The sequence below is a fragment of the Eulemur rufifrons genome, chromosome 19 (genome assembly GCF_041146395.1).
Source record: "Eulemur rufifrons isolate Redbay chromosome 19, OSU_ERuf_1, whole genome shotgun sequence".
Taxonomy (NCBI): Eukaryota; Metazoa; Chordata; class Mammalia; order Primates; family Lemuridae; genus Eulemur; species Eulemur rufifrons.
In genome coordinates this window covers 80,670,697-80,696,225 of record NC_091001.1, presented here as the reverse complement: position 1 = coordinate 80,696,225, position 25,529 = coordinate 80,670,697, and the positions used below count along the sequence as shown (strand labels likewise).

General features: G+C 44.7%; 1 protein-coding gene across 1 annotated transcript in view; it reads left to right on the top strand.

The window, feature by feature from the left end:
• The first annotated feature begins 6,091 nt into the window (after positions 1–6,091).
• Positions 6,092–25,529, top strand: part of PRKCE (protein kinase C epsilon) — a 461,318-nt gene continuing 441,880 nt past the window's right edge. Inside the window, exon 1 of the mRNA XM_069495289.1 lies at positions 6,092–7,137. Within this exon, the coding sequence (XP_069351390.1) occupies positions 6,790–7,137 (348 nt within the window). The 5' untranslated portion in view covers positions 6,092–6,789. The remainder of the gene's footprint in view (positions 7,138–25,529) is intronic.

Genomic DNA, 25,529 nt, shown 5'->3' with positions numbered 1-25,529 from the left:
ATGTAATTGAAGTTATTATCGTGAAAGGGTGTTGCACTGGTTTCAGCATGACAGTGCAGAAAAAGAAGTAAAGTTAGAAGGTATAAAACTTGAGTCTAGACCTCTAATCGGTATTTTGGCTTTTTTTATTTTTTCTATTTTGGCAAGTCAGTTAACATTTTTAAGTCTCAGTTTCCTCATTTAATAGAGGAATTTAATAACAATAAAGAATACAGACCAGGTGATCTCTCAAATACTGCAGAGTATAAGCAAACAAATCTTCTCAGTTCTGTTGTGTCCAAATGCACTTAGTGCTGTCTTGGTTCTGAAATGGCTCTAAGGACCTGCAGGTCCTGTGAGGCTGGGTATGTGAGGGGATGGGAAGGAGTTTTGGTGGCTGCTACTTCTGACATTAGGCGGGAGTCTCCACATCATCTGAAGCCTGCTGCATGCGGTGGCCATTGGGGGAGGGGCTGTCAAACAGCCCCACTCTTATTCTGATCATGGCTACTGCTAAGTTTCTGCAGAGCCTTCTGCCATTTCCTGTGTGCTTCCTTGAATTACCTTTCTGCACCAGTTATTTGAGAATAGTCTATGGCAGTCTTCAGTGCTGTTCACCAAATATTCCAGGTTTTCTCGCCTGTGCAGCTGGTAGAACTTCCCAGCCTCCTTGTGGTTGGGGGAGGGGGTTCACAAGACTGGCTCTAGCTAACAACTAGTGAGCACAAGTGACATTTAACAGTTCCAGGTGGACTGCCTGATTGCCTGTGTAAGACCCTCCAGACATCCTTTTGCTCTCCACCTCTGACCAGCTATGCTCCAGATAGTATCTTTTCAGTTAGCGTGGATCCAGGAGTGAGAATAACGCTGGTGGAGCAGAGCTCCCAGCCAAGCTGCCTCATGGACTTACAGCATGCATGAGAAGAAACCTTTCAGACCTTGCGATTTGGAGATTGCTTATAATAGCAGCATGACCTAGCCAATCCTGACTAGTAAAGGGTCATTGTGTGTTGTCATTTTTGTTTCCCCAGTGCTCCAGAATGACATGACACTACCGACTGCTAAATAAAGGGCCGACTGAATTGACATACCTCTTTCCCCAACTGGAGCAGGAATCATCCACATATCTATTTGTCCTCCCCAGGGCACCTGCCCCAGTATCCTCACAGCAGCTACTTCATAAAGCCCCTTGGATTGCTACATGCACTTAACAGTTTCAAGACACAGCCCAACATCTGAACTGGAGAAGAGAAGATATGTGATGTTATTTTCCATATAGTGCCCTCAAGAGTGGGGCTCACAGTCAAGGCACTGAGGAGGGAGGGCCATGAGGCCATTTCCTCCTGCGTCCATCCTTAAGCTCTGTGGGGCTACCTCTGATCCCACCATGTCTTGGCAGGTGTAAGGGGAGTTTGGCCTCTGAGTCACTACAACAGAGTTCAGAACAGAGATGGGGCCAAAATAAGCAGACATGGCAGGCCAGACAACAGGCAGCAACAGGAGGGTGGGCCTGGGGCAAAGTTCAGGTGGGGGCTAGGCTGGGGCAGGCAACAGAGCCCTGGTAGGTTTTGTGTCATTGTGCTACTGTGCATTCCACCCCACGGTCCAGGTGGCTGGATTCTGTGCAAGGGAGCATGTGTGGAATGTATGATGGACCCTGACCAAGCAGACCTTTGCAGAAGCCCATTAACATTCTATAAATGGCAACAACTAGCACAACAACAAGGACATGAATATTAACATGGTAGTCTAAGGTTCTGGCTCTCCCTTCCCTGCTTTCTTTAGCTGATCTAAACAATATCCCCAGACAGTTTCATTTTTGACCATACAGAGTATAAATCATCTTCAGACTTGGATTTCTATCTCTCTTACACTCTAGGTTTTTTTTTTTTTAATTTTATTTTTCTTAAACCCAGTGGTAAGAATAACACTGTTTTGAGGTGAGTCTTCTGGAGAAAAATTACAGAAGAGAAAAATAGCCATCTGCCACAAAATGGCTTTTTTAACGTATCAGTTCCAGTTATGCCGCTTGCCTACTGAAATGTTCAGTGTTTCTTCAAGAAAAAGATCAAACCCATCTGCAGGTCCTATGAAGCCTTAACTATCAGGTTCCAACTTACCTCATCTCCTGTTACTACCTACCATGAGCCAGGCACACCTGGTTGCTTACGCGTCCCAGATAGCCACTGTCCTTCCTGTCTGTATGCTGCATACTCTGTTCCCTTTGCCTCCAATGCTCTTCCCGGTCCTCGTTGCTGCTGAGCACTCCGTTGGAGAATTGGAGAGCCTGCACTCATTCAAAGGACGCTGCTAGGGGATGCCTTCCCAGCTCCCTCAGGCAAAGGGTTGATCTTTCCTCTGTGCCACTCCCATCCCCAGATCTATTGCAACATTGTTCACACTGCCCTGGGCATGATGCTGTTCTATCAGTTCTTTTCCCATAAGCCTTAATTGTGAAAGGAGAGGGGCTCCATCTTGATCATATTTGTTGAATTCTTATATCATTTTCTTCCTCCTTTCTTCTCTTCCCTCTCTCAAAGATTACAAAACAATTAGGCCGTAGCTAGAATCCAAAGGACATTTTACTCAATGTATATGCCAATCACTGTCTTTACTTTCAGGATTGTCTAGAGAGAACAAGAGAAATTTGAAGCAGGCAATAATTATTGATTGGAATTTTACATTCTAAGCCATCCCCCTGCAAGGGTTTGTTTTTCTTTTCACAGGAAATCTGGAGTAGGGAGTTGTTTTAGACCCACCTCCTCCTCAGGTAAATTTAAGGGTTTTCTCCTAAACAAGTTCACATCTGGTATCTCTGTGATGCCCCTGGAGAATACATATTTTCATTTGGCCAAGTTTAAGAGTGGGAAAGTGAAAGGTTTATTTAGAAATAAGGATGTAATAAGGGCAGGAGACTGGCAATGTCTGCATGCAGAGTACGAGCATTCTTCCTTTTTATGGAAACATCCAATTTATCCAAATACAAAGGAGGCATTTTGTTTGGCAAAGTCTTTTGGTACCCCTGCCCCAAATGAGTTGCTGTATGGAAAGGAGACTAGACTAGTCGCCTTTGAGAACTGCAGTCTAATTATTCACATGGGCTCATGGTCTGCTAAGAGACAGATGCTGCCTTCCTATAACCTTATCCAGGACACAAGGAAATGGGGTTGGAAGTTTGTAGGTTATCAGTTTTAAGACAGTCATAGAGATGGTAACAGATTCTATTTAACATATTTGGGGGTCTTATCTGGGGAGAGGGAAGTCAGAATATGATATGCAAAAAGTTCAAGTTCAGTGTGTCCTTAATTCTAAACTTATTTCCTGTTTAACGTACGAAAGAGGAGAGATTTAGGTCAATGTTTTTCAATCCCATGTACTTCTGTTTGCATGTAAGATAGGACCCACCCAAATCAAGTAGTCAGAAGGTATGAAACACCAATTAGTCAAGGATCCCTAACTTCATGAAATCCTTGACTTTCTAGACTTCCCAACAGGGCTAGGACTAGGATGAGGCAAATGAAGCACTCAGCTTGAGTACAAAACTTAAGGAGTGTCAATAAAGTCAGTAATATAAATAACATTTTAGTGCAATATTTAAAATTATTTAAAATTTGTATATTATGTTCATCCTGGATTTTGATATTTTTATTTTTAAAAATATTGCCTTTAGGTACAGAGCCGTGCTCAAGCCTGTAATCCTATCACTTTGGGAGGATGAGGAGGCAGGAGGATCACTTTAGGCCAGGAGCTCTAGACCAGCCTGGGCAATAGCAAGACCCCATCTCCACAAAAAATAGAAAAATCAGCGGGGTGTTATGGTGCGCCTGTACTCCCACGTACTTGGGAGGCTGAAGCAGGAGGCTCTCTTGAGCCCAGTAGTTTGAGGTTGCCATGAGTTACGATGATGCTGCTGCACTCTAGCCAAGGCAACAGAGTGAGACCTTGTCTCAAAAAAAAAAAAAAAAAATATTCATTTAAGTCTTGATTAATGAGTTTATTCATACCCTTTAATTTTTGAGTCTTTAAAAAGTATCTCACTCATCTCATTTCAGTGCTGGCCCTACCCTACAAATGCATTTCATAAGATTGAGTGCTACTTGCAATTGCCTTCCATCACATGCCCCAGAAGCGGGAAAAGGCTTCTAAGACTAGAATGGTGGAAGAAGCAAGGATAGAAAAATTCTAATGATCAGGGAAATAAAAATTAAACAGCAAGGGGATATCCCTGCTTATACTTGGTCAAACTGATGTATTTTAACATATCATACCTTCAGCTAGTGGGAGTGGCCATTTTAGGCGCAACTTACAAAATCCTGACTTTTTACATGTGAATTAACTCAATTGCCCCTGGGACTGTATCTTGGCACCAATCCTATTCAGCTGCCCTATTCAACAGGGTGGGCCTGGAGAGATGACCATACTAGTAAGCTCCAGGGTGACTGCAGGCATCGACTTCGGGTGCTCTTGAGATGACAGCATCTGCCACAATGGCCTTGGGAATTTTCTGACCATTTTGGGGACTGTGTGCTGCACTTGATAGTTTGTTATTCCAGGGCACTGCCTCTTTCCTTGCCTGTAAGCCTTTTAAGCCTTAAAGCCACAGGCAATGATAACCTTTTTCCATTGAGGAAAAAGTGATCCAGAGGCGGACTTTAAATTTTGGTCTGCACTAGCCAGACCTGCTAGATGAACGCTCAGCTTGCCACCATACCTACAAATTCCCTGACTTGACTTGGCATACGGGTGACGGTGGAAGTTTGCTTTCCATTTGCACAACTCCCCAGGTTCCAAGTTGCAGAGAGGAACCTCTTCCCCGCGCAACCCTCACCGGTGTCCCAGCTGGGCCGCGGCCCCGCCCTCCCAGGTTCCCAGTCCCCGGGCGCGGGGCAGTCCCTCTCCCGGCCGCCTTCCCCGTCCCGACTCCCCGCGGAGGAAATTCTTCCCCAGCAGCCCAGGGCTCGTCTCACGTGACCAGCCGCCGCCGCGGCTTCCAGCAAGAGTTTAAAGGTTACGGAGGAAATTAGCATGGGCACAGCTACTCGCCCCCGAAGGGCGCGCCCCATTTTCCCCGCAGCCCGGACGGCGGCTGTCAGCGCGCTGATGAGAGCCGATGTCCCCCAAAGGGGCACAGACAAGGTCCAGCTTAAATAGGAAGAGTCACTTTGTAAAAAATAAACAGACACACAAACCCAGCCGGAGTTCTACCAAGCTTTCACTTGTCAACAAGTTCTCGCAGCCTGAGAAGTCCACGACAGATCCCAAAGGGGAGAATGTCCCCAAAGAAAGGGAAGAGAGAATAATCATGTTTAAAAACTCACACCGAGCCTTGCTCGTCTCTCCCGCTCCCCCCTCCCCCACCGCCGCGGAGCAGAGCGTCCCCGGACAGAATGACAGGCCAATACTCTGTAGGCTGCTCTTTGGGGCCACTGCCCGAGTGGGGCTGGGCTGGGGGAGGGTCCCGCGTCCCCCAGCCACACCTCTACCCCGGGCTTTAAAAGACAATGTTGGCCGCAGAGTCCCCAGAGATGCGCAGCCCGCTGGCCTCCCGGTGGAGACCGAAGACAACGTATCCACAGCCCGCTGCACTCACGCCCCCGCCCAACACCGCCACTCCCCGGGGTCCGGCGTGGGGTCCCTGCCCCGCTCGCCCGCCCGGCGCCGCGACCCGGACAGCCTCGCCCGCTTTCAGCCGTTCTCTCCTCGGCTCACTTTTTCCGTATTGCTCCCCCAACCGGCAAAACTTTCTATTTCCCTAAACCCTGGCGCGCGCGCGCGCGCGCGCGTGCACACACACACACACACACACACACACTGACGTCTTTTGCGCATTTCCTGCATTAGAGGGAGGGCGATCGCTCGCACACCGACGGAGGGAGAGGAGACCGCGGGGGAGAGCGGGCTGGCGGGCTGCGAGCGAGCCGCAGCCGAGAGCTGGGACGCGGAGAGCGCGGCGGGCGGGCGCCGGCGTCCAGGAGGTGGGGCCGCGCCGAGTCGTCGTCCCGGCCCCGCCGCCGCGCTGCGCACCGCCGGGTGCCGGCCTGCCCGGAGCTCGAGCGGCGGCCACCCCGACTCCCGAGCCCGCGCGGATGTGAGATTCCGGGCTCCTGGCGCCTCCCGATCGCCGGCTCCGGCGCGGCGCTGCTTCGCCCAGGAGGCGGCGGCCCGGGCAGGCTGTGTGGCTTGTGGATTTTTAAAAATTTGGCTCGGAGGAGGACCATTTCCTCTCGACATGCATCCCTCCGGATAGACTGAACATCCTTCGGTCCACCCCCCGCCCCGCGCGGTCAGAGGCAGGCGCTGGGTGTGCGAAGAGGATCCGGGTTGAAATCTGCGCCCCCGGTTCTCGTCCCCGCCCCGTCCCACCGCCCCCTCCCGCTCCCGGAATCGAAATTTCCCGGGATTATGTTTCGGAAAGGTAGGTAAGCGCCGGGCGCGGCGCCCGCTTCCCCGCAGCTCGGAGCCGGAGAGCCAGCGAGGCGGAGAGGCAGCCCCCGCGGTTGCAGCGGAGCCGACAGCTCTTCTCTTCTGGAGGTGCCGCCGGTGGTAGGGGGGGAGAGACTTACTCCAAACACGGACGTCCTCCAGCTCTCCCCCCCTCCGTGTTTTCCGTTAGGAACCCGGCGAGGAAATACATGCACTCGCTGACAATCGCCCGCTCCAGGGCGCAACGCCACAAGGTGTAGGGAGTGTGTGGGGTGGGGCGAAAGGGGACCCAGGAGTCCCCGTGGCTTGGAGCTCCGGGCCGTCGGTTCTTCATTCCTGCCCTCGGGGCGGACAGAGTGACCCCGGCCCCCAGTCCCCGCCCCGACCATGGTAGTGTTCAATGGCCTTCTTAAGATCAAAATCTGCGAGGCCGTGAGCTTGAAGCCCACAGCCTGGTCGCTGCGCCATGCGGTGGGACCCCGGCCGCAGACTTTCCTTCTCGACCCCTACATTGCTCTCAACGTGGACGACTCGCGCATCGGCCAAACGGCCACCAAGCAGAAGACCAATAGCCCGGCCTGGCACGACGAGTTCGTCACCGATGTGTGCAACGGGCGCAAGATCGAGCTGGCCGTCTTTCACGATGCCCCCATCGGCTACGACGACTTCGTGGCCAACTGCACTATCCAGTTCGAGGAGCTGCTGCAAAACGGGAGCCGCCACTTCGAGGACTGGGTGAGTTCGGCGCTTCCCGGTCTTTCCGGGAACCCGGTTGTGGGGTCTCTGGGAAAGACTCGCTGGCCTTGGTCGTGGGGCTCAGGGACTTACTGACGACTGGTGTGTGTGTGTGTGTGCATGTAAGTCTCAGTTTCCTTGGGGAGGCACACTTCACTTCGCAGTTGGGGAGAAATAGGCATTGGGGAGAGCAAGATGAGACTTAGAGGGTATGGCCCTGTGCCCCCTCCGTGCCCTCCAGACGGCGGGTGCTGCAGGGGCTGACAAGCGAGGAGAGCCCGGCCGCTGGTGCTGAAGGTTGGCCGAGAACCCGGCGTCTTCCGCAGGCGCGTGGTGGGCTGGTTGTGTGTGATTGTGTGTGGGTGGGTCCCTCCGTCCTTGGAGAGGCACGTGGAGCCTTAGACTGAAGGCTTCTCGCACGTACTGGCTTTGTCCTGCGTAGCCGAGTGAGGAGTCACTTTAATTTTTCCCTCCCGGAGGAGGCTTGCTTGTTTCCATTCTACTCCGTGGTGGTTAGCGCATCTTCTGATATCCAAGAAGAAAAAATGTGTTCTCTTCCAATATGTCCCCTCTAGGGTCCCAGAAACATCAGTTGAGCTTGTTTTGCCTAATTCATTGCCCATCCATCCAGAATGAATCTGGTATTTAAAAAAAACGGTTTTGCTTGTGGGTAATTGGAAATCAGTGCTTTGAATCTGAAAGTTATATTGTTTCTCTGTTTTGATTGTCAAGATACTGGGCAATGAAATACTATTTCTAAATCTGAAATTGCGTTAACTGTTAAGTGATTACATTGTAAAAATATTAGGGAGTTGGAAACAGGCCTTGTTGAGATGTGTTATAAACCAAATGCATTCAGCCTTGGCACTTGGACAGAGAGAAGCAAGCTTGTGTTTTAGCTGTTCTTGGAGAGAAAGTGTTAAATTAGGAAATGGATTTCTGTATTTTCAGGTTTGTTACATGTTTCTACCAAGAGCAAGTGTTGCTCTGGATGTATATATTTTTGGGTTCTTTGGTATACACGGAAAGAGATAGCTAGATAGCTGAGTCTCATGAAGAGATGTAGAGGGATCGCTGTCTATTGAAAAACGGATAGCTTCACGAGTGTTCTAGGGGTCAGGGGTTGTGTATGAATCACCTGGGCATATCACCCTACATATTTTTTCAAGGACACGAAGGTTTAAGGAAAAATAGGAAAAAGCCTGTTCGTTTTATGCTCATGGCTGTGATGTAGTCTGCCTGAAACCATGGTTACGGGGCTCACAGGGAAGCTCCAACAAGCCACAGGAGTACAACTCTAGGAGATGTGTGGCTTGCACTTTGGGAAGCTAGCAAACCTTTATGGAATCCCAAAGAACTCAGTGCCATTCCATTCCATTTCACAGATGCCCCTCACCTCCGCCTCTCTCCTCCCACCAGAGTTCCTACTCATTCCCTGCTTCCTTTCTACACATGGCCTTTCGGCCTTTTACTCATGGAAGCTGTGCATGTCTGGGGAGCGGGGGCAGAAGGGGTAACTAATTTCAGAGTCCATAGTGCTCATCATCACACCATGGAACCTTAGGGATAACTAATTTCAGAGTTAGATCTAAGAACATGTGATTTTTTTTTTTTTTTTTTTTTTGAGACAGGGTCTCACTCTGTTGCCTGGGCTAGAGTGCGGTGGTATCATCATAGCTTACTGCAGCCTCCAACTCCTGGGCTCAAGTGATCCTCCTGCCTCAACTTCCCAAGTAGCTGGGACTATAGGCACAAACCACCATGCCCAGTTAATTTTCCTATTTTTTGTAAAGATGAGGTCTCCCCATTGCCCCAGCTGGTCTCAAACTCCTGGCCTCAAGCCATCCTCTCACCTCCTCAGCCTCCCAAAGTGCTAGGATTATAGGCGTGAGCCACTGAAACTGGCCAAAACCTGTGATTTTGAAGTTGTTGTTGTTTTTGAACAGAAAGAGGAAGAAAACAACTTGACCATGGTAGCTAGGGTATGGGGCCTTCTGCAGTGTGTGCAGAGGAGGGGCTTGGCAGAGGGGCAGGGCAGAGAAGATGAATGGCAGGACTGCACTTTTCCACAGAATGCATGTCAGCTGGAGGAAGAGTGTCTGTGTGTCTCTGGTGATGCTTTGCTGGGGTCCTCCCCAAATTCTGGATACTTCAGCACTTCCGGTGAAGCCTGTAGTGGTAACTACTTACTTGGTTATCATTCTCTAAGGTTCTCAAATTCATGTTGGACTTGGCCCTAGATCAGATCATCTAGTGCATGGGCAAGTTTTACAGATGAGGACAGTGAGTCCCAGAGAAGCTAAGTGGGCACCCAAGGTCACATGACCAGCACAGTAGGGCCCTCACCTCCTATTGTCTAGTGGGGGGCGGTGGTAAACAGAGCCACCAGATTCATGTGCTGTGTCCCTGACATTTCTATTGTGTGTAATAAAGTGCTTTCAAAATCATTGTCTCTTTTGCCTTATAGCAAGTGTGAATCAGGTATGACAGCTATTGGACAGATTAAAAAACGTGAGACTCAGAGAAGCCCAAAGTCACAGGAGGAATCAAGTAGAGGAACTGGTTCTGATTGCTGATCTAGGGGGTTTTCGCTAGAGGATGCTGTGGCCACTCTGGTCGCCCCAGACTGAACATGGGGATGCATCGGCACAGGTGACTGGCCCTTTGAGACAGAGACAAGTCGCAACTGGGCTGACTAAATTCACCTTTCCCACTCCCATAATCCAGGGTACACCTACAGATTCACTCCTTTTGATAGGATTGCCTGGGTTCAGGCCTCTGCTTCCTTGCGTGGCAGCAACGGAGAGACACACCCTTTCTCAGGTGTAGCTGAGAAATCTGGCCTGAAGTAAGGCCACGTGGAGAGCAGGAAGCCGCTGCTTCTCTCATTGTTGCAGAACATTGAATTCAGCTGCACTTGGAATTCCCACGTATTCATGGAGCTCCTGTTTTGTGCTCAGATCCAAGCAGAGAAGCGCAGCACTGTAGGCATTCCGGAGGTAGAAGACGCTGTGGGTTACTCTCAAAGGGCTTCCATTTCACTAGAGAAATGACACTAAGCAGATTCACATAGACACCTATGTAGCAATTAGGTTCCAAATGAGCGGTATCATAAATATGTTAAGAGTTCAAAAAGGGAGTACGCTAGGAGGGCCAGAAGAATTCAGGAGGACTCCTGGGAGGAGGCATGACCTGGGTGTGAAATAGTAGGTAACATTTAAGGAAGTATCTGCAAGAGAGAACAGTGTTCTGGGCATGGACACTGCTGGAATAAAGACAGAGAATGCCTGTGATCAGGGCTGGAGAGTGGATAATTAGGGCTGAAACCAAGGGTACTTATTAGGAAAGACAAGGAAGGGTAAGGTTTCCCAAATTTAAGACTTTTATCTGAGTCCTGCCTGTGTGATTATTTACTTAATGTTTTAAAAAATTGATTCTTTTATTTTCCACTTAGTCTTTTCTTAATCCCCACTATACAAATCACAGGTTTGGTTTTTATAGTTGCAATTTTTCTTTATCATATTAAAATAAACGTGGTTCTAAAATAAAAAGTTCATTCCAGGTGCCTTTTAACATCATTAATTATGTGGAGCCACACTTTTGAAACACTGGAGTGGGAGAAAGTTTAGAAAACTGAGGTGGATTCTAGAATGTGTAAAAGCCCAGCTAATTATGCTCCAGATAATGAGAGACGTTTCAGTTATGATGACAAAGGGGGTTGCTTTAGAGAAAGCTCATTACAAAGAGGAGGAAAGATTTTGCTGGTGTTTGAAGCAGAATCCATTATAACAGCATTGCTATAGCTAGGGCTTCCAGGAACTACATAATAACACTACTCAGGCTTTGGTGTGCGTAAGAATCACACCAGTGATAAAGATATAGATCTTCTGGCCCCACCTTCAGAGCTTTTGATGCTGTGGTTTGGGGATAAGCTAAGTGCTGGGAATCTGCATTTTTAACAAGCTGTCCTGGAGATTCTGGCTTGCTTTAAGAAACTTCGGGCTGGAATAGAAATTGCAGGCAGGAGAGGGCTCCAGGTTATTAATGAATCAAACTTTCATACATAGATATGTCCTGAAATTTTATTGTAGAACTTTATAATTCTTAAAGCAAGATTTATAAGGATAACTGTGTGGGATTGGGATTGGGATTCATGTTAGAACCGGAGGCTGGATGAAGGCTGGATGGAGTGGCATTGCGTTTAGGACAGGGGTAGGGAGGCAGGGCTTTGAGGGCTGCCTGCGGGTCACAGCTGGCCATCTGTCCACACCCTGGATTTTGCTCTGTCATTGCCCCAATAGTCTATATACAGAGCTCAGTTCCCCTACTGCCCTACCTCTGAAGACGTCTTTGGTTTGTGTCGCTCCCTTGGTTTGTCCTGTAGAAGAGGCACTCATAATACAATGGTAATGATAGAAAGTCATTGCTGGAGAAGCACTTCCCCAGAGCGGTTAAGTGCATGGCTCAGGCTGCTGGGGCTTGAATCCCCCTGCTGCCACCTACCACTTCCATGACCTTTAGCGAGCAACTTAACCTTTCTCTTTCTTCTTCTGTAAAAAGTGGGTGATAGTAAGTGTACCTGCCTATAATGAAATGGGGTTGTTGTGGGGATTAAATGTGTTCATACGCATAGCGTGCATGGACTAATGCTCGGCCCTTAGTAACTGCTCAGTGAATGTTTAACTACTACAATTATTATTGTCATATTCCCTAAACCTAGTATGGGGCCAGCCCTGGAGAGGGTTTTTTTACTGAGCTGGTTATTATACAGGTCCTGAAGAAGCCAGTTTTTTATGGGCTCCAAAATAGTTCACTTCAGTCTGATGGTCTCATTTGGCAATGAATGGGACACTAGAAGTGTTTACATATTTCCAAAGTAGCCCATTGACAGGGCTTCTCCTAATTATCGTACCCCTGCCGACCCTGGGACATAGGCCTGTATCTGGTTTGGAGAGATTGGGTTCCGGGGCTGCTTCCCCTTTGGCCCACCAGAGTTGCTGGGGGTGGGCTGGGGTGGAGGGACACAGTCTTACACAGCCCCAGGCTGTGCTGATTTGATGTCCATGGTGGAACCTGGGTTAGACAGGTCCCCTGCTGAGTCTTCTATGGTCGATGGCCTAACCACACTTTGATATATTGTCTTAGGGCATATCTTCATCTTTCAGAAATTTATAGGGAAATTTTCTTAAAGAATATCTGAAAATCTCCATTATCATTTAAAGGAGTGAGGTGGGAAGGGCCCACTAAGGAGGTATGGAAGGGCTGGGAATAGTCCACGTCCCCTTGGTTAGGGGCATAGCTCAGGCTGCTGGGACTTGCCTTGAATTCCACTGCTACCACCTACCACTTTCATGACCTTAGGTGAGCCACTTAACCCTTCTGTTTCTTCTTCTGTAAAAAGCGGATGACAGTAAATGTACCTGCCTATAATGAAATGTGGTTGTTGTGAGGATTAAATATGTTACTACACACAGAGTGCATGGACTAATGCCTGGCCCTTAGTAACTGCTCAATGAATGTGTGCTCCTACCCTCTGAACTCATCCCCCAGCAGGTGAGGGTCCAGCTGTCTCTCCTTTTTCCTTACTCCTATAATAGCATTTAATTCAATACTGCTCCCCTTGGTACATGGTTGGTTGTTTAATAACTACCTGAAGTGGTAGTTCTCGGTCCAGTGCTATCACAGACAGCCTCTTGGTGTTGGGCCCCTAGAGTTGAGGCCCTGGGACAGTCAGCTCCAGCTTCGTGGGCAGTCAAGGGTTATTTCTCTGTCCTGTTTCTCCTTCCTGGTGTCTTTGACCAAGAGCAGATTTAGTGAATATTTGAGAACATCAGTTTCCCAGTTCCTCAGTGGACCCCTTCCCTGGAACCGGTGAGTTCTAACTATAGTATGTCTTTGCCACCCACTAGCTGTGTGACTTTGGGCACATGACTTAGGCTCTTTAAGCCTGTTCCTTCATCTATAAAATGGGAGCATAATGGTTCTTACCTTTAAGGGCTGTTGTGAGAATTAAATAAACAACTGTAAAGCTTTTAGGAAGAGGTCTGGCTACAATACATTTCAGTAATTTTATTAATATTTGAAGAGTTATGTGTGTGTTCATAGTTTTAGAATCTTAAATCAGAACATATGGTTCAGTGAAAGGTATTTTTCTCCTTGATCTGTGAATGTATTTATATGAAAAGTCTTACATAGTCTAAAAATAAATTTAATTTAGCTACACTTACCAAATTGCCCTTTTGAAAATAATAGAATTACTTGAAATGAGATTGTTTTGGAAAGTCTAGGAATTGGGGCCATTGAAGACAAAGGTTAATTACCTATTGAAGCATATGAGTAATTGGAAATGGGGGTATTTGGGAGCTGTTATTTTGGTTTTATTGTACAAACTCCATGTAGGTTCATGGATTTAAATACATTTTCAATGCTAAATTCCTGATTCTAGCCCATACCTTCTCTTGAACTCTAGAGCTCATACATGGGACTGCCTTCTTGTCATTGTCATTTGATTGTGTAAAAGGCATCTTAGACTGACAATGTCTAATGCCGTATACCTAATTTCCCTCCTCCCCAATCTAAGCTCGTCTTCCCCAGCTCAAGAAATGACAACTCCCTCCTTCCAATTCCCCAGGACAAAAACCTTGAGGAGCCATCCTCAGTGCCTCTCATGCTTCCTGTTCAACCCATCAGCAACATCTGTAGTTCCTGCCTTCAGAATATATCCCACATTGGGATCACTTTCTGTCCCTCTGCTGACACCATTCAGGCCCAAGTCACTGTTAATCTCGTCCCTGGGTTATTTCAACAGCCTCCTAATTGGTTCCACCTTGCCTCAACTTCTCAGATCCTGTCATTTTGCTCACCAATCCCTCAGAGTAAAAGCTTAAGTCTTTACCATAATCTGCAAAACCAACAAAGTCAGGCCTCCTGTTAGGACCTCTCTGACCCTAACACCTCACTACTCTTCCCCCTGTTCATTCCTCTCCAGACATATTGGCCCACTCTGCACCCCTTAAACGTACTCACCATGCTCCTGCCTCAGTCTTTACACTTGCTATTCCATCTTTCTAGAATGCTCCTTTCCAAGATATCCTCATGGCTCTTTACTCAAATGTTACATTCTCAGTGAGGCCTTTTCTGGCAATCCTATCTAAAATTTCACCCTCTTTCCTTACACTTTATGCTCTTTTCCTGCTTTATTTTTGCTCCTGAGTTCTTATCTCTACCTGATACACTATACAGTTTTCTTATTTATCTTTATTATTTATCTCTAACACCTGAACAGAAGTTCTATAAATGCAAAATTTTTTTGTTCACTGCTGTATTTTTGGCAACCAAAACAGTGCCTGGCACATTGTTGAATGAATGAATGAATTTAATTAAACAGGTGTGTAGTCCCCCAGCCCCTACTGTGATCTAACACTATGGTAGATATTGGAGTTCGGTAAAACAAAAGTTGTGTATATATAGTTCCTGCCTCTGGGGGACATGGAATCCAGCTGAGGACACCAGGATGGTAAGCAGTGGAGTGAATTCCTTAAACAATCCTCTGGGTACCCAGGGCCTGTGCAAGGTGCTGTAGTGAGGAGAGAAGAAAAGGGCCCACTTGTCCTCCACCTGCAAAGTTTAAATTTTTTTTTATGAGGGCTTTAAATACAAAACCCTTTGTGATTGGCAGCAACAAGAAATGAAATTTCAAATTCCAGCGCCAGAACTCACAGAGCTCATTGAAGCATGTGCAGACAAAGCTTCCAGGGGTTTCGCTTAGGCTAAAAGAACTCCAGAGCAGGCCTGCAGTATTTTACATAAATAAAACCTACACTTGGCAAAACATTGTATTTCTCTCCAAGTTCCTCCTGGTATATATGGGCTGTTTAAGTAATTACAATCTATTATAGTGTTAATCAGCAGGGCCGCACCTGTTTGAAATTTAGTTTTCTGGCAGAAACATGTGAACTGGCCAAAAGTCTGCACTGTGCTGGGAGAACCAAGAGGACAGGAACATACTGTTGTCATTGTAACTCACTGACATCTAAACAAAATTGAAACGTCAGAGGGAATAGAAATGAAATCCGTAACACTGGGCTGGGGAGGAAGAGGAAAAACAGAAGCCCGGCACCAGACCCAAGTGCTGAAATGAGGACCTCCCCTCTCCCTCCCATCCCTGTCCCCTCTACCTCAGCTTAGAATCTCAGAGAGGTAGTTTTAAGCAGTGAAAAGTCACCTTTATTTGCCAGCAGGTAGACTCAGTGAGCTCCTGAGCCCAAGAGATAGAAAAGACTGAAAATCAGGCTCAAGAAAGTTTAGAAAACTCTATGGTGGGCTAATCTATAATTAATTATTGAAGAGAAAAATAGTCTATGATTTTGCTTATATCCTTCTTAAATAAGTTTGATTTTTAAGACTATGGCATCTCTTGGTGCCAGTCTTCTTTCCACAGGCAGATATAAGCATCTCATGAGCAGGAAGTATCCTCCTCCAATCAGAGTTTGAGCCACTCTGGAAGTCCATGTAACCTACTCATTCATCTGTTGGTTGAATGAGAGAGGCTATCTCTCTGGTGTCTGTTTTATAGAAGTTCAAATAGGAAGCATTGTTTAATCAGACTTAGATTGTGTTCTTAGAAGTTCATCATCTGGTACGGTGCTGGAAAAGAAAATCACAAAAGAGTCTAAGCAGTGGACAGAGTGGTGTATTAATTCATTGATCTGGCCATCCTTTCATCCATTTGGCAAATATTTATTGAATACCTTATATGCCAGGCACCATGCCAAGAGCTGGTCCTTGCTCTCATGGAACATATAGTAGGAAACACAATATTAATCAAGGAATAACATAAATATACTGGTATGTAAAATGACAACTGAGAAGGAGAGCTTATCACAATTCCTTCAGAGCCTAGGGACACCTAGATCTCTCCTCTTCAGGATTGGATTAGCTAATACCATTCTTCTTCCCTGGGAAATTTATTGAATGGGGAATCAAGTGACTCTCATTGATCAGTGCTGTTGGACCTTAGGTTCCACATCTGTGAAATGAGGAGTTAGCATAGTCTAGATGCTCTGTAACGCACCTGTTAAAAATGACCCTGACTCAGCACTCTGCACCCTACATTTCGGGCCTTGGCTATGTTCAACCTAGCACTTGGTAATATTTTATCATTATTGTTCTCCGTGAAGCTAAGTCCTGTCTCCCCTGCAAAACTGCCAGCTTCTGCTTTTTCCCCTCTTCATCCTTCTTCATTGTTGCAATTGAAATCACAAAGCTATTTTTGATAGCTTGTTTCTTACCTACTGTTCAAGGCCCACAAAAAATAAATTTATTTTTTAAATGGAGCCCTCTCTCTGTAACATTGAGCCACTCAAAGAGTATTCTAAAAACAAGCAAGCAAACAGGATTTCTAGAACGTAAGGTCTATGAATCTCTCTCTCTACCTTCTGGACTGATGATTATCTCAACCATTTTAGGTAGCTCAAAGAAGCATCAATTAACTGTCAAGGATAGATCATATCATTGACCAGGGTTTGCTAGGCTGTCTTTCCAGGAGCCCTACAATATTTTCAGGTCGCTGTGATCAAAGAGGTTGGGAAATGTTACAGAGTCGAACGCACATTGGTGTATTAAAGATTGCAAGATGGTCTATAGCAAAAGGAGTTGTACACCCCTGTTTAGATATTTCCCGAAAGTATTTCATCATAGAATGCTCTTATTTAGGAAACATTAGAAGTGAGTGTTTTGCGGACATATTTTGGAAACATTATAATTAGATAAAAGCAGAAATGGACTTTCTTCAAGTGGGCCATTTGGAAAATCAAGATTAACACCCTTTTATGAAACTGAATTTGAAGAACTATGGAAATTCAAAGGAGAGGGGGATTCATGTGGGTTCTAACAGTTGGCAGAGGCTCCTTGGTAAGACTTTGAGCCAGGCCTTGAGGAAAATGGGATCTAAATAGACAGGGAAGGAAGCTCCTCTAAATGGGAAGAAGAGCATAGAAAATGCTGGACAAGTGGTGTTAGCACTTTGACTTATGAGGGAAGTCAAGAGACCAGTAAGATTAAAGTAGGAAAGCAATCCAAAAATAATTGATTCATTTTTAAAAACTCCCATAAAACAAGCTATCCAAAGAAAGGGAACAGTGGATAGAATGGATATTCATTCATTAATCTGTCCATCCATCTCATCAGCCAGCCATTCAACAAATACATAGTGAATACTTTCCACGTTCTAGGAACTTTGCTCAGAGCAAAGTTGAACAAAATCACTCATGATATATTGAATTCTTGCTTATGAAGGAAATCTATGCTGAGGGCTAACCTCAATCTCCCGTGCTGCATTTCCAGTTAATTTTCTTTTGTTTATTTTTTGATGGGCCTGATGGGGATGGAGAATAACTTTGCATCCTCATGTAATTGGATAGTAGTTTGTCCAAGTTCATGGATCTAAAAAAGTAGCATGGCTTTGGAGTCAGTCAGTCCTGGGTTTGAATTCTGATTTTATCAGTTTTGGCTGCATGATATTGGGCAAATTATTTGGCCTATCTGTACTGGTCTTCCTCATCTGTAAAATGGGAGTAGTAGTTATCTTGCAGTGTTATTGTAATATTAGATAAAACATGTAAAAGTGCCTGGCTTATAGCAAATTCCCCACAAGTGGTAATTATAATATTATTGGTAATTATCTGTGGCTACTATTTATTATTAGATACAGGTAAAATTGTGCTTTTGTCTGAAGATTTTGTTAGTAATAACCACCTGAGAGGTTGCCAGCAAAACCTTTTCCAGTCTCTACTTCTTTCCCTCTCTGAAATGAGCTAGCAGCAAGCATTGGGTTTGCTGAATTACAAGTGTGCAGAACTAGAATTCCACACTTTGCCTTCTTAAGCAGTTCCTGGGGTGGGAGGTGAAGGGAACAAGGATTATCTGCCCTCGGGATGGCTCCCATCCCAGTGGATGGGCATACCTGATACATCGCTCCCTCTTGAATTTCTGAAAAGCTGAGACAGTGTGGTATTTTGAACTAAACATCATCTGCATTAGCTTGTGGGCCTAGTGTGGCAACTGAATTTTGAGGCTTTTTTTACAACCCATTTTTCTGTGGATCAGGTGTATGCTCCATTTCTCTGGGCCAAAGCATCTGACTTCATTTTCGTACCAGGTGTCCCTTATATAAGCCCAGCCTCTAATGCAGCGCACACCAATTGTTCTGTTGTCCTCGCCCAAATTTGGGCAGTGCACCAAAGTGCTCCATTTAGAGAGCAAGATTTTGCTTTTGACCACGATGTCAGAATGGCTAAGGAGTTGAAGGATAGTCAGCCTTTTGAAAAGATTACTGTACTTTCATAAGAACTATGCATTTACTTGTTAATTGTCTGTTAAGACACTTTATCGTAAGCTCAAATTTCATTTTAGACAATTTACATTTAAGTAACAAAAACAAATGTAGCAAATAGCTCATTTGACCTTCGTTGGAGACTATTTCTCAGAAATTGATTTTTATTCTCCTTTTCAACAAAAAGGAAGTTCTTTTTCTTCTTCTAATACCTTCTTCAGAATTCATCCAGGAGCTGGAGGTCTGGTTTTTCTACTTTGTAGCTTTGTGACTTTGAAAAAATTCACTCAAGCTCCTTAAACTTTTGTTTTCTAATTTATGAAAGGATTAATAATAGTCATCTTCCATAGCTTGCCAAGTTGCTGTGAGGATTAAATAACATAAATGCAGGTCAAAGTGCTGGGGCACTGAAGCACTAACTCTGTGCCCCACTGATGAGCTACTGTGGGCTTCTGCAGAGTCTCCATATCTTGAAGTAGATAAAAAAGTTTGTATTTGGTACCCAAGCTCCTTTGTCTCCTTTGCTCCTCTGTGACACCCATCCTATATCTCTCAGCCCAGAGTTGCCAGATGAAATTCAGGATGCCCAGTTACATTTGAATTTCAGATACACAATGAATACTTTTTTTTCTTAGCTATCCATATGTCCTAAATATTGCATGGGACAGATTTATACTAAAAGAGTATTCATTGTGTATCTGAAATTCAGATGTCACTGGGCCTTCTATTTTTATTTGCTAGAGCTGGCAACCTGGGCCTCTGTCCCCCACACCCCCAATAATGCAACATGCCCAGGAACGGATCTGCTTGTCTTCTTGTCACTCTGAGGGCAGAGGAGGGACATTTAGCTTCATGTTAAAATAATCCCAGCCTTAGCCAAAAGTAGAGAATGTGTTTTTGATTAGGAACCCCTTTCGAGAGCCCTTAGAGTCATGGAGGAGGCCTCCTGCCTTAATGTTTGAAGTTCATCCCCCCCATTAGCCAGCTGTAGGACCCCACATCTGTCCCCCCCCTATGGTGAATGTCAGGGCTCTACTCACAGCAGGCACATAATGTTTGGCCCTGACCACCTACCTGACTTAAAAAATATTTTCTTCATTTTAGAAAAGAATATCTCATTTAAGCTCCAGGTGCCTGAGTACTAATTCATGGAGACAGCTTAGGATTGGTTTTTGTATCTCTATTAGTCTGGTTCCCTGGGATCCAGGGGATTTGGGTAAGAGTTGTGCCAGATGATGACACTAAATACCCTTTCGTGGTGCTCAGAAGCAACGATCGTCTCGTGCCCAGCCCCACATGCCTACAGAGTGGAGTAGGCATTCTCGCCAGATGTTCAGGGCCCTGCATGGTTTGTACCCCCCGCCCCCTTCCATTTCTGCCAAGCGGATCCCTCATCCTCCAGGGCAGGAACCTGCTGCATGAGGACTTGTTTGTGTCTTCCATACCCAGCTTCTTTCTTTCCCTTCTTTGTGCTCTGCACCCGAATATCCCCATCCTTGGACTACTCTATCCACCCGTCCAAATCTTCCTCTTCTTTTGGTGATCGTTCCCCACCAGGCTTCTGCTCTTTTGGCCCTTGGGACTACGGTAACACTATTTGTGCGCTCCACTAAAAAATTCCCTAGTGTTGATGACTGGATGCTTTCTGTCTGTTCTCTAGCAGAGACAGAAAGGATTTGCTCCTGAGAGTAAAACTCCTGCCGTTTTGTGCTAACACTTTGCATATTGCCTTGTACATAATAGATACTTGATTGGTTAAACAAAGTTTTAACATGAAATTATAATACTGTTTATGTAAATAACAGATGTTCTTTAGATATTTGCACTGGGGTAGTCTCTTTCCTTCAACGTCTTAGTAGTATTTTACTTTAATATAGTATAAGAAAATTAAACACGTGCATGCATGTGTGTGCACACACGCACACCTAAATGTACTTTAAAAAAGGAAAAGACAAGGGAGGATGCTGATACATGGGGAGGACTTTTATCTTTTACTTCTGCATTATTTCTTAAAATTAATTAACTTAATTTTTTAGAGCAGTTTTAGGTTTATAGGAAAATCTAGCACAAAGTACAGAGAGTTCCCATATGTCCCCTCCCCTTTCCATGTAGTTGCTCCTGTTATTTTAACTTTTTAAAAAAATAAAAAAAGGACGCAGCACAGCTACCAGATATTGAAACAGGGGGCACCATGGTTAAGTGCAAGGGCTTTGCATGAGAAGGAGGGTTCTAATCCTGATTCCACCACGGAACCAGCTGTGCAACCTTTTGACAAATTGTCTAACCTCTCTGAACCTTTATTTCTTCATCTGTAAAACAAAGCCGATAATATCTATCTAATTGTGTTGTTTGAAATAAATAACATAATGCATATAAAGTGCTTAGAAAAGTGCTTGTTACATGATAAGCACATAAAAATGTTGGCTATTGTTATTTTAATTCTATTGTAAAGAATAAATTGTAGATTATGTGGTTTGGGGCTCATTATGTTGTTGAAGAATCCATTTGATTTAATTTTATGTGACTGAGGGTTGCTTGGGGTTAGGGGTTGCTTTTCATCTGAAGGATGTGTCTTAGACAGATGGTAGCTCTCATTATAATGAGTTACATAGGAAATGGCTGTGGTTTGCTAAGTTTGTATTTGCAGCCGGCTTTCAAGCATTTATAGGCTAGTATACAGTCACAAAGTGCTGCATTCACAGTTTGCTTGTTTATTTTTCACCAACTTGGCTCTTCCACTAATGAGCTGTGTGACTTTGAGGATGAAATGAGACCTCTCTGAGCTTCAGTTTCCTCAACTGTAAAATGGGAATAGTCATATTGGCTCTGCTTACCTCATTGGGTTGTGAGACCCGTTTAATATACCTCTGAAGAGTGCCACATGTCACATGTGTGTAGTGATAATGATGAACCACTCTGGAATTTGGGGAGGGGCAGGGCATGTGCATCGAAGTTTACAAATGGGGCCATTGAAGATAGAGGGTGCCTCTTGGCAGGGACTAGAGTGGGACTCAGACCTTTTCTCCCCAAGTCCCTGATCACACTGAGCAGCATTTAGGTTTCTTAGCCAAACAGTCTGCCCCACTCTTGCACATTGTTGGGGCTGAAGATTTAAAATTGATCTGTGGGCTTTGTTTCTAGGAAACTGTTGTCTTAGAAGCCCACCCCCTGGCACAAGAGAACACGTCTCTTTCTCTTTGCTTCCCTGTCCCTACTTGGCTCTTTAAAAATTTGTCTTTATCACTGCTTATCACATGACTGTGCACAGACAACCGTAAAGCCAACTATTTTAAGGGGAAAAGGAGAGGAAGACAGATAAGACAGCGATTCAGAAACAAGCAGGAAAATGGAGTCATGTGGTTGTCCCCTTTACGGATGGGATTTACAGCAGTTTTTTTAGACCGAGAAAGCCTCCTTCTCGCCTGGAGAGTAAATTAGGCCCATCAGGAATGTGTTTTAAAGCCCAGATGGAGCAGTCCTTCACATGGGCAGGGCCTCATTAGCACTGTGCTGCGCTCTCCTGCCCCCCAGCGTGGCCGGGGCCTCTGCTCTGTGTCTGGGACCCAGCTAGGTCCAGAGGAAAGGTCCTGGTGGTTGACCCCGAGGAACAGAAAAGCGAGAAATGCCCACTTGAAAAGACTGATCACATCAGTTTCAGGGAGAGCAAGAGGGAACTGGGTCTGGTCCTACCCTGTTGTTAGAAGTATAAATTAGTTATGACTTTTTTGGAAAAGCAACCTGGCAGGTAATGTCTGTAAACATTAAAATGTATATTATAATCAAGGCAATCAGTTTTTCATTTTTAGTTATCAGCCATATATATGTGTAACACACTATTTAAGATCCAGACCACAGCTTGTCTCTGCTAGCTGCAGGGGTGGCCCTGTGGACACCCCCCCACAGGCTGTCACGTGCCTTCTCAGTGGGATTTGAATTTTAGGCAAGTGAGGCATCATTTGACCCTCCCCAAATTTAAACTGGTTAAGAACTTTTAGGGTTTTATATGCTTTTTGTACAGGCTCTATTTTTCTTTTTGAGGGAGAAAGACGTAAGAAAAAGCGAATAAAGGCACGTCTTGACTAGAGCCTTGTTTTTCAAACTATGGGTCAGGACCCCCAAATTAAGGTCCTGAAATCAATTAAGTGAATCTCAAACAGCAACTTTAAATATGGAAATTGGACAATATAGAAATTATCAGAATGTCTTGCATGCAAAAGTGTAAATATTACTTTATAAAACATCTCTTTCAGTTTTGTGTGAGTTTGTATGATCTCGATTCTTACTGGGAGTCCCAGTAAAGGGAAAAAATGAGGAACATTGCCCTTGAATGCAGTTTCTCATTCAACATACTTTTCGTGAGTACCAGTAAAATGGAGATAAGAAAGTAAAGATAGGGTTCCCTGTACTCAATAAGCTTATAATTTGCTAACCCAAACAATTCCATAAAAGCAGATATGTTGTGATTGCCCAGGGAAGGACTGATAAAGGCTTTGTGGAGGAGGTGGCTTTTGACCTGGGCCTTGAAGGATGGGGTAGGATAGACTTGTTCTGAAAAACCTGCCTGACTACTCAGTAAACAAGTCCCTAACAAGGAAGAATGCAGAGGTGCCCTGATGAACTGAAATACCTTATGTTCCCCAAGAGCCCCCATCTCTTGAAACCCCTGCAAGTGGCATTCAACATCAGATAGTGGTGCATCAGGGTTCCTGGGTTGAACCATTGGAAAATCAACGTTAGAGAGCGTCACGCTCTGTGACACATGGTGGGTTTCCCTAGCACTGGCTACACTTTAGCCAGCACAGGAGAGTTTTGTGCCTTCTGATGAGGAATGCTTTGGAAGATAAGGTGTTTTGGCCTCACCCCTTATGGGACTGTACAGTGCTAATACATTTATTCAACAATTTGTGCTTTTTCTCTTGATTCTCCTATCAGACTTGTAGGGTAGTGAATATATGCTTTTACCCTTGTCATTCAAGGACAAGACCCAGGGAAATTAAATGAAGAATTGATGGCTGAGGCAGATGAACGAGCACCTGGGTCTCTTGGTATTTAGGACAGGGCTATTTACTGCACATGCGCAGGTGTTTAGTCTCTCAAACACATGAGGTCCAGGATGCCCAGAGTCTGGTCCAGCAGGTATTGATATCAGTATCATTATACATTTGATACCATTATGCATTTATGCATTTAAGCTCTATTAAAAAGGCAATCAAATGAATGAAAATTCCTTCTTTCATTGTTTCTTTCCTACTTTCTTCTGTCCCTTTCCTTCCTTTTTTTCTCTCTCTATCTTTATTTCTCTTAGGGAAGATCAGAATATTTTCCATGGAATATTTTCCCTCCAATTGACAAAATATAAAAATGGCTATCTAATAACAGATATTCATTAAATCTTTGTTTATGGATGAAATTTGAGGAAACATTACCTGATTCCCAGAAGGGTGCTTGTGTTGCTATGCCACACTGTACCCAAACTTTGTCCATCCATTATGCTTCCATCCATCCATCATCCATCCATTCTTCCATGTATCCATCATCCATCCATCCAGATGGCTTCTCAGTTTATTGGTCATATAGTTAATACCAATACCATGTGTCTAGAATTTTTAGTAATGGAGGCTGATTTATTACTATTATTGTTAGTTTTAAATTTGTCCTTCAGAAAATTATAGGCAATTGAGACTGGGGCAATTGATCAGACCACCCTCTGGACTAACAAAAGTTGAAACTTGTCTGTTTGGTTGAGATAACCATTTGCCTGTCCCTCAGCGGTTGGTCTTTACATGTCCAGAGGATGGTAGAACTGCAAGGAGGAATTTTTTTTTAAAAAGATTCTTTTCTTTTGGTTATATCCTTTTTGTTTTTCCTACTTCCAGAACTTTCTAGAGTGTCAAGATACATTTACTTTTGTAATTCAGTCAGCTTACTGCAATGGCAAGATTTTTCCTTTTGAGTTGTAACTCTTCCCTTGGAGCAGGGTTTTCCAAAATGTGTTCCACACAATAAAAGAAGTTAATAAGTCAAAGACAAAGTCCATAATCAAGTAAATTTAGAAAACAGTGGATTAAATAAAGCTAAACATTTATTACAGGACTTTTCACAGCTTTCAATAGCTAAGTTCTATCAGTTTCCAAACTCATTTGATCATGCGACATTGTTTTGGGGACAGTACTTATATCTCTTGATGTCATTTGGGAAGCACTGTCTTAGAATCTGGCCCCTGTATTTGAAGTGAAGACTACATAGTTAGGGCTATTGACCAAGGGAGACTAATGTGGTGAACAGGAAGAGATTATTATTCATTTATGTTAATATTTTTATTATAGAGACTAAAACTTTGTTTTTTAAAGTAGGATACCAAGTGTTTATAGGCATCTGACTCTAAAGAAGAGAGACAAGCTTAGGTTGAACAAATGTTTGTACAGTATATGAAAATAGGAGTGCAAATAGGGCCCCTATTAGCGGGATTTTCTAAATGATATTATGGGGTTTATCCTTGTTCTGTCTTTAGCCAGTGACATTTATGAAGCAGCAGCAAAGCCAGTGTTACGGTTCTAGAGACCATTCATATAGAATTACATGGGCTGAGGCCAGAGGCCCGCTGTCCTCCTCCTTCCTGAATCAGGTCAGGGTGAATATTATTCAAGTGCAATTTAACTCTTGCTCCTTCTCCTCAGAAATCAATTGTTACTTGGTTGGACCCAGATTGTGTGTCACCCATCAACTGTGTTGTGAAGGTGTACTTCAATATTTCATTTCATTGTGTTTATTGGAAAAGATTTTTAAAAAGCTGCTTGCAAAGATGTGAGTGTGATATTGGGGCTGACTTGCAGCAAAACCGTGAAGTAGGTGAAGACTGATTTCGGGTTTTCATGCCCTGACCTTCCACTTCCAGGCCCCTCCGAGCCTGGCCCCATTCAGGATTCCTCGGGTGGAAACTGATTTACACTGAGGTGGACGGACATGATGCGTTTTACAAGGCTGGGGTTTTAAAAGAGTGCTGTGGAGGAGGCCTTCTTTCACTTAGAGGGTGACATTGAAGCCTCCGGAATTTTCAGAT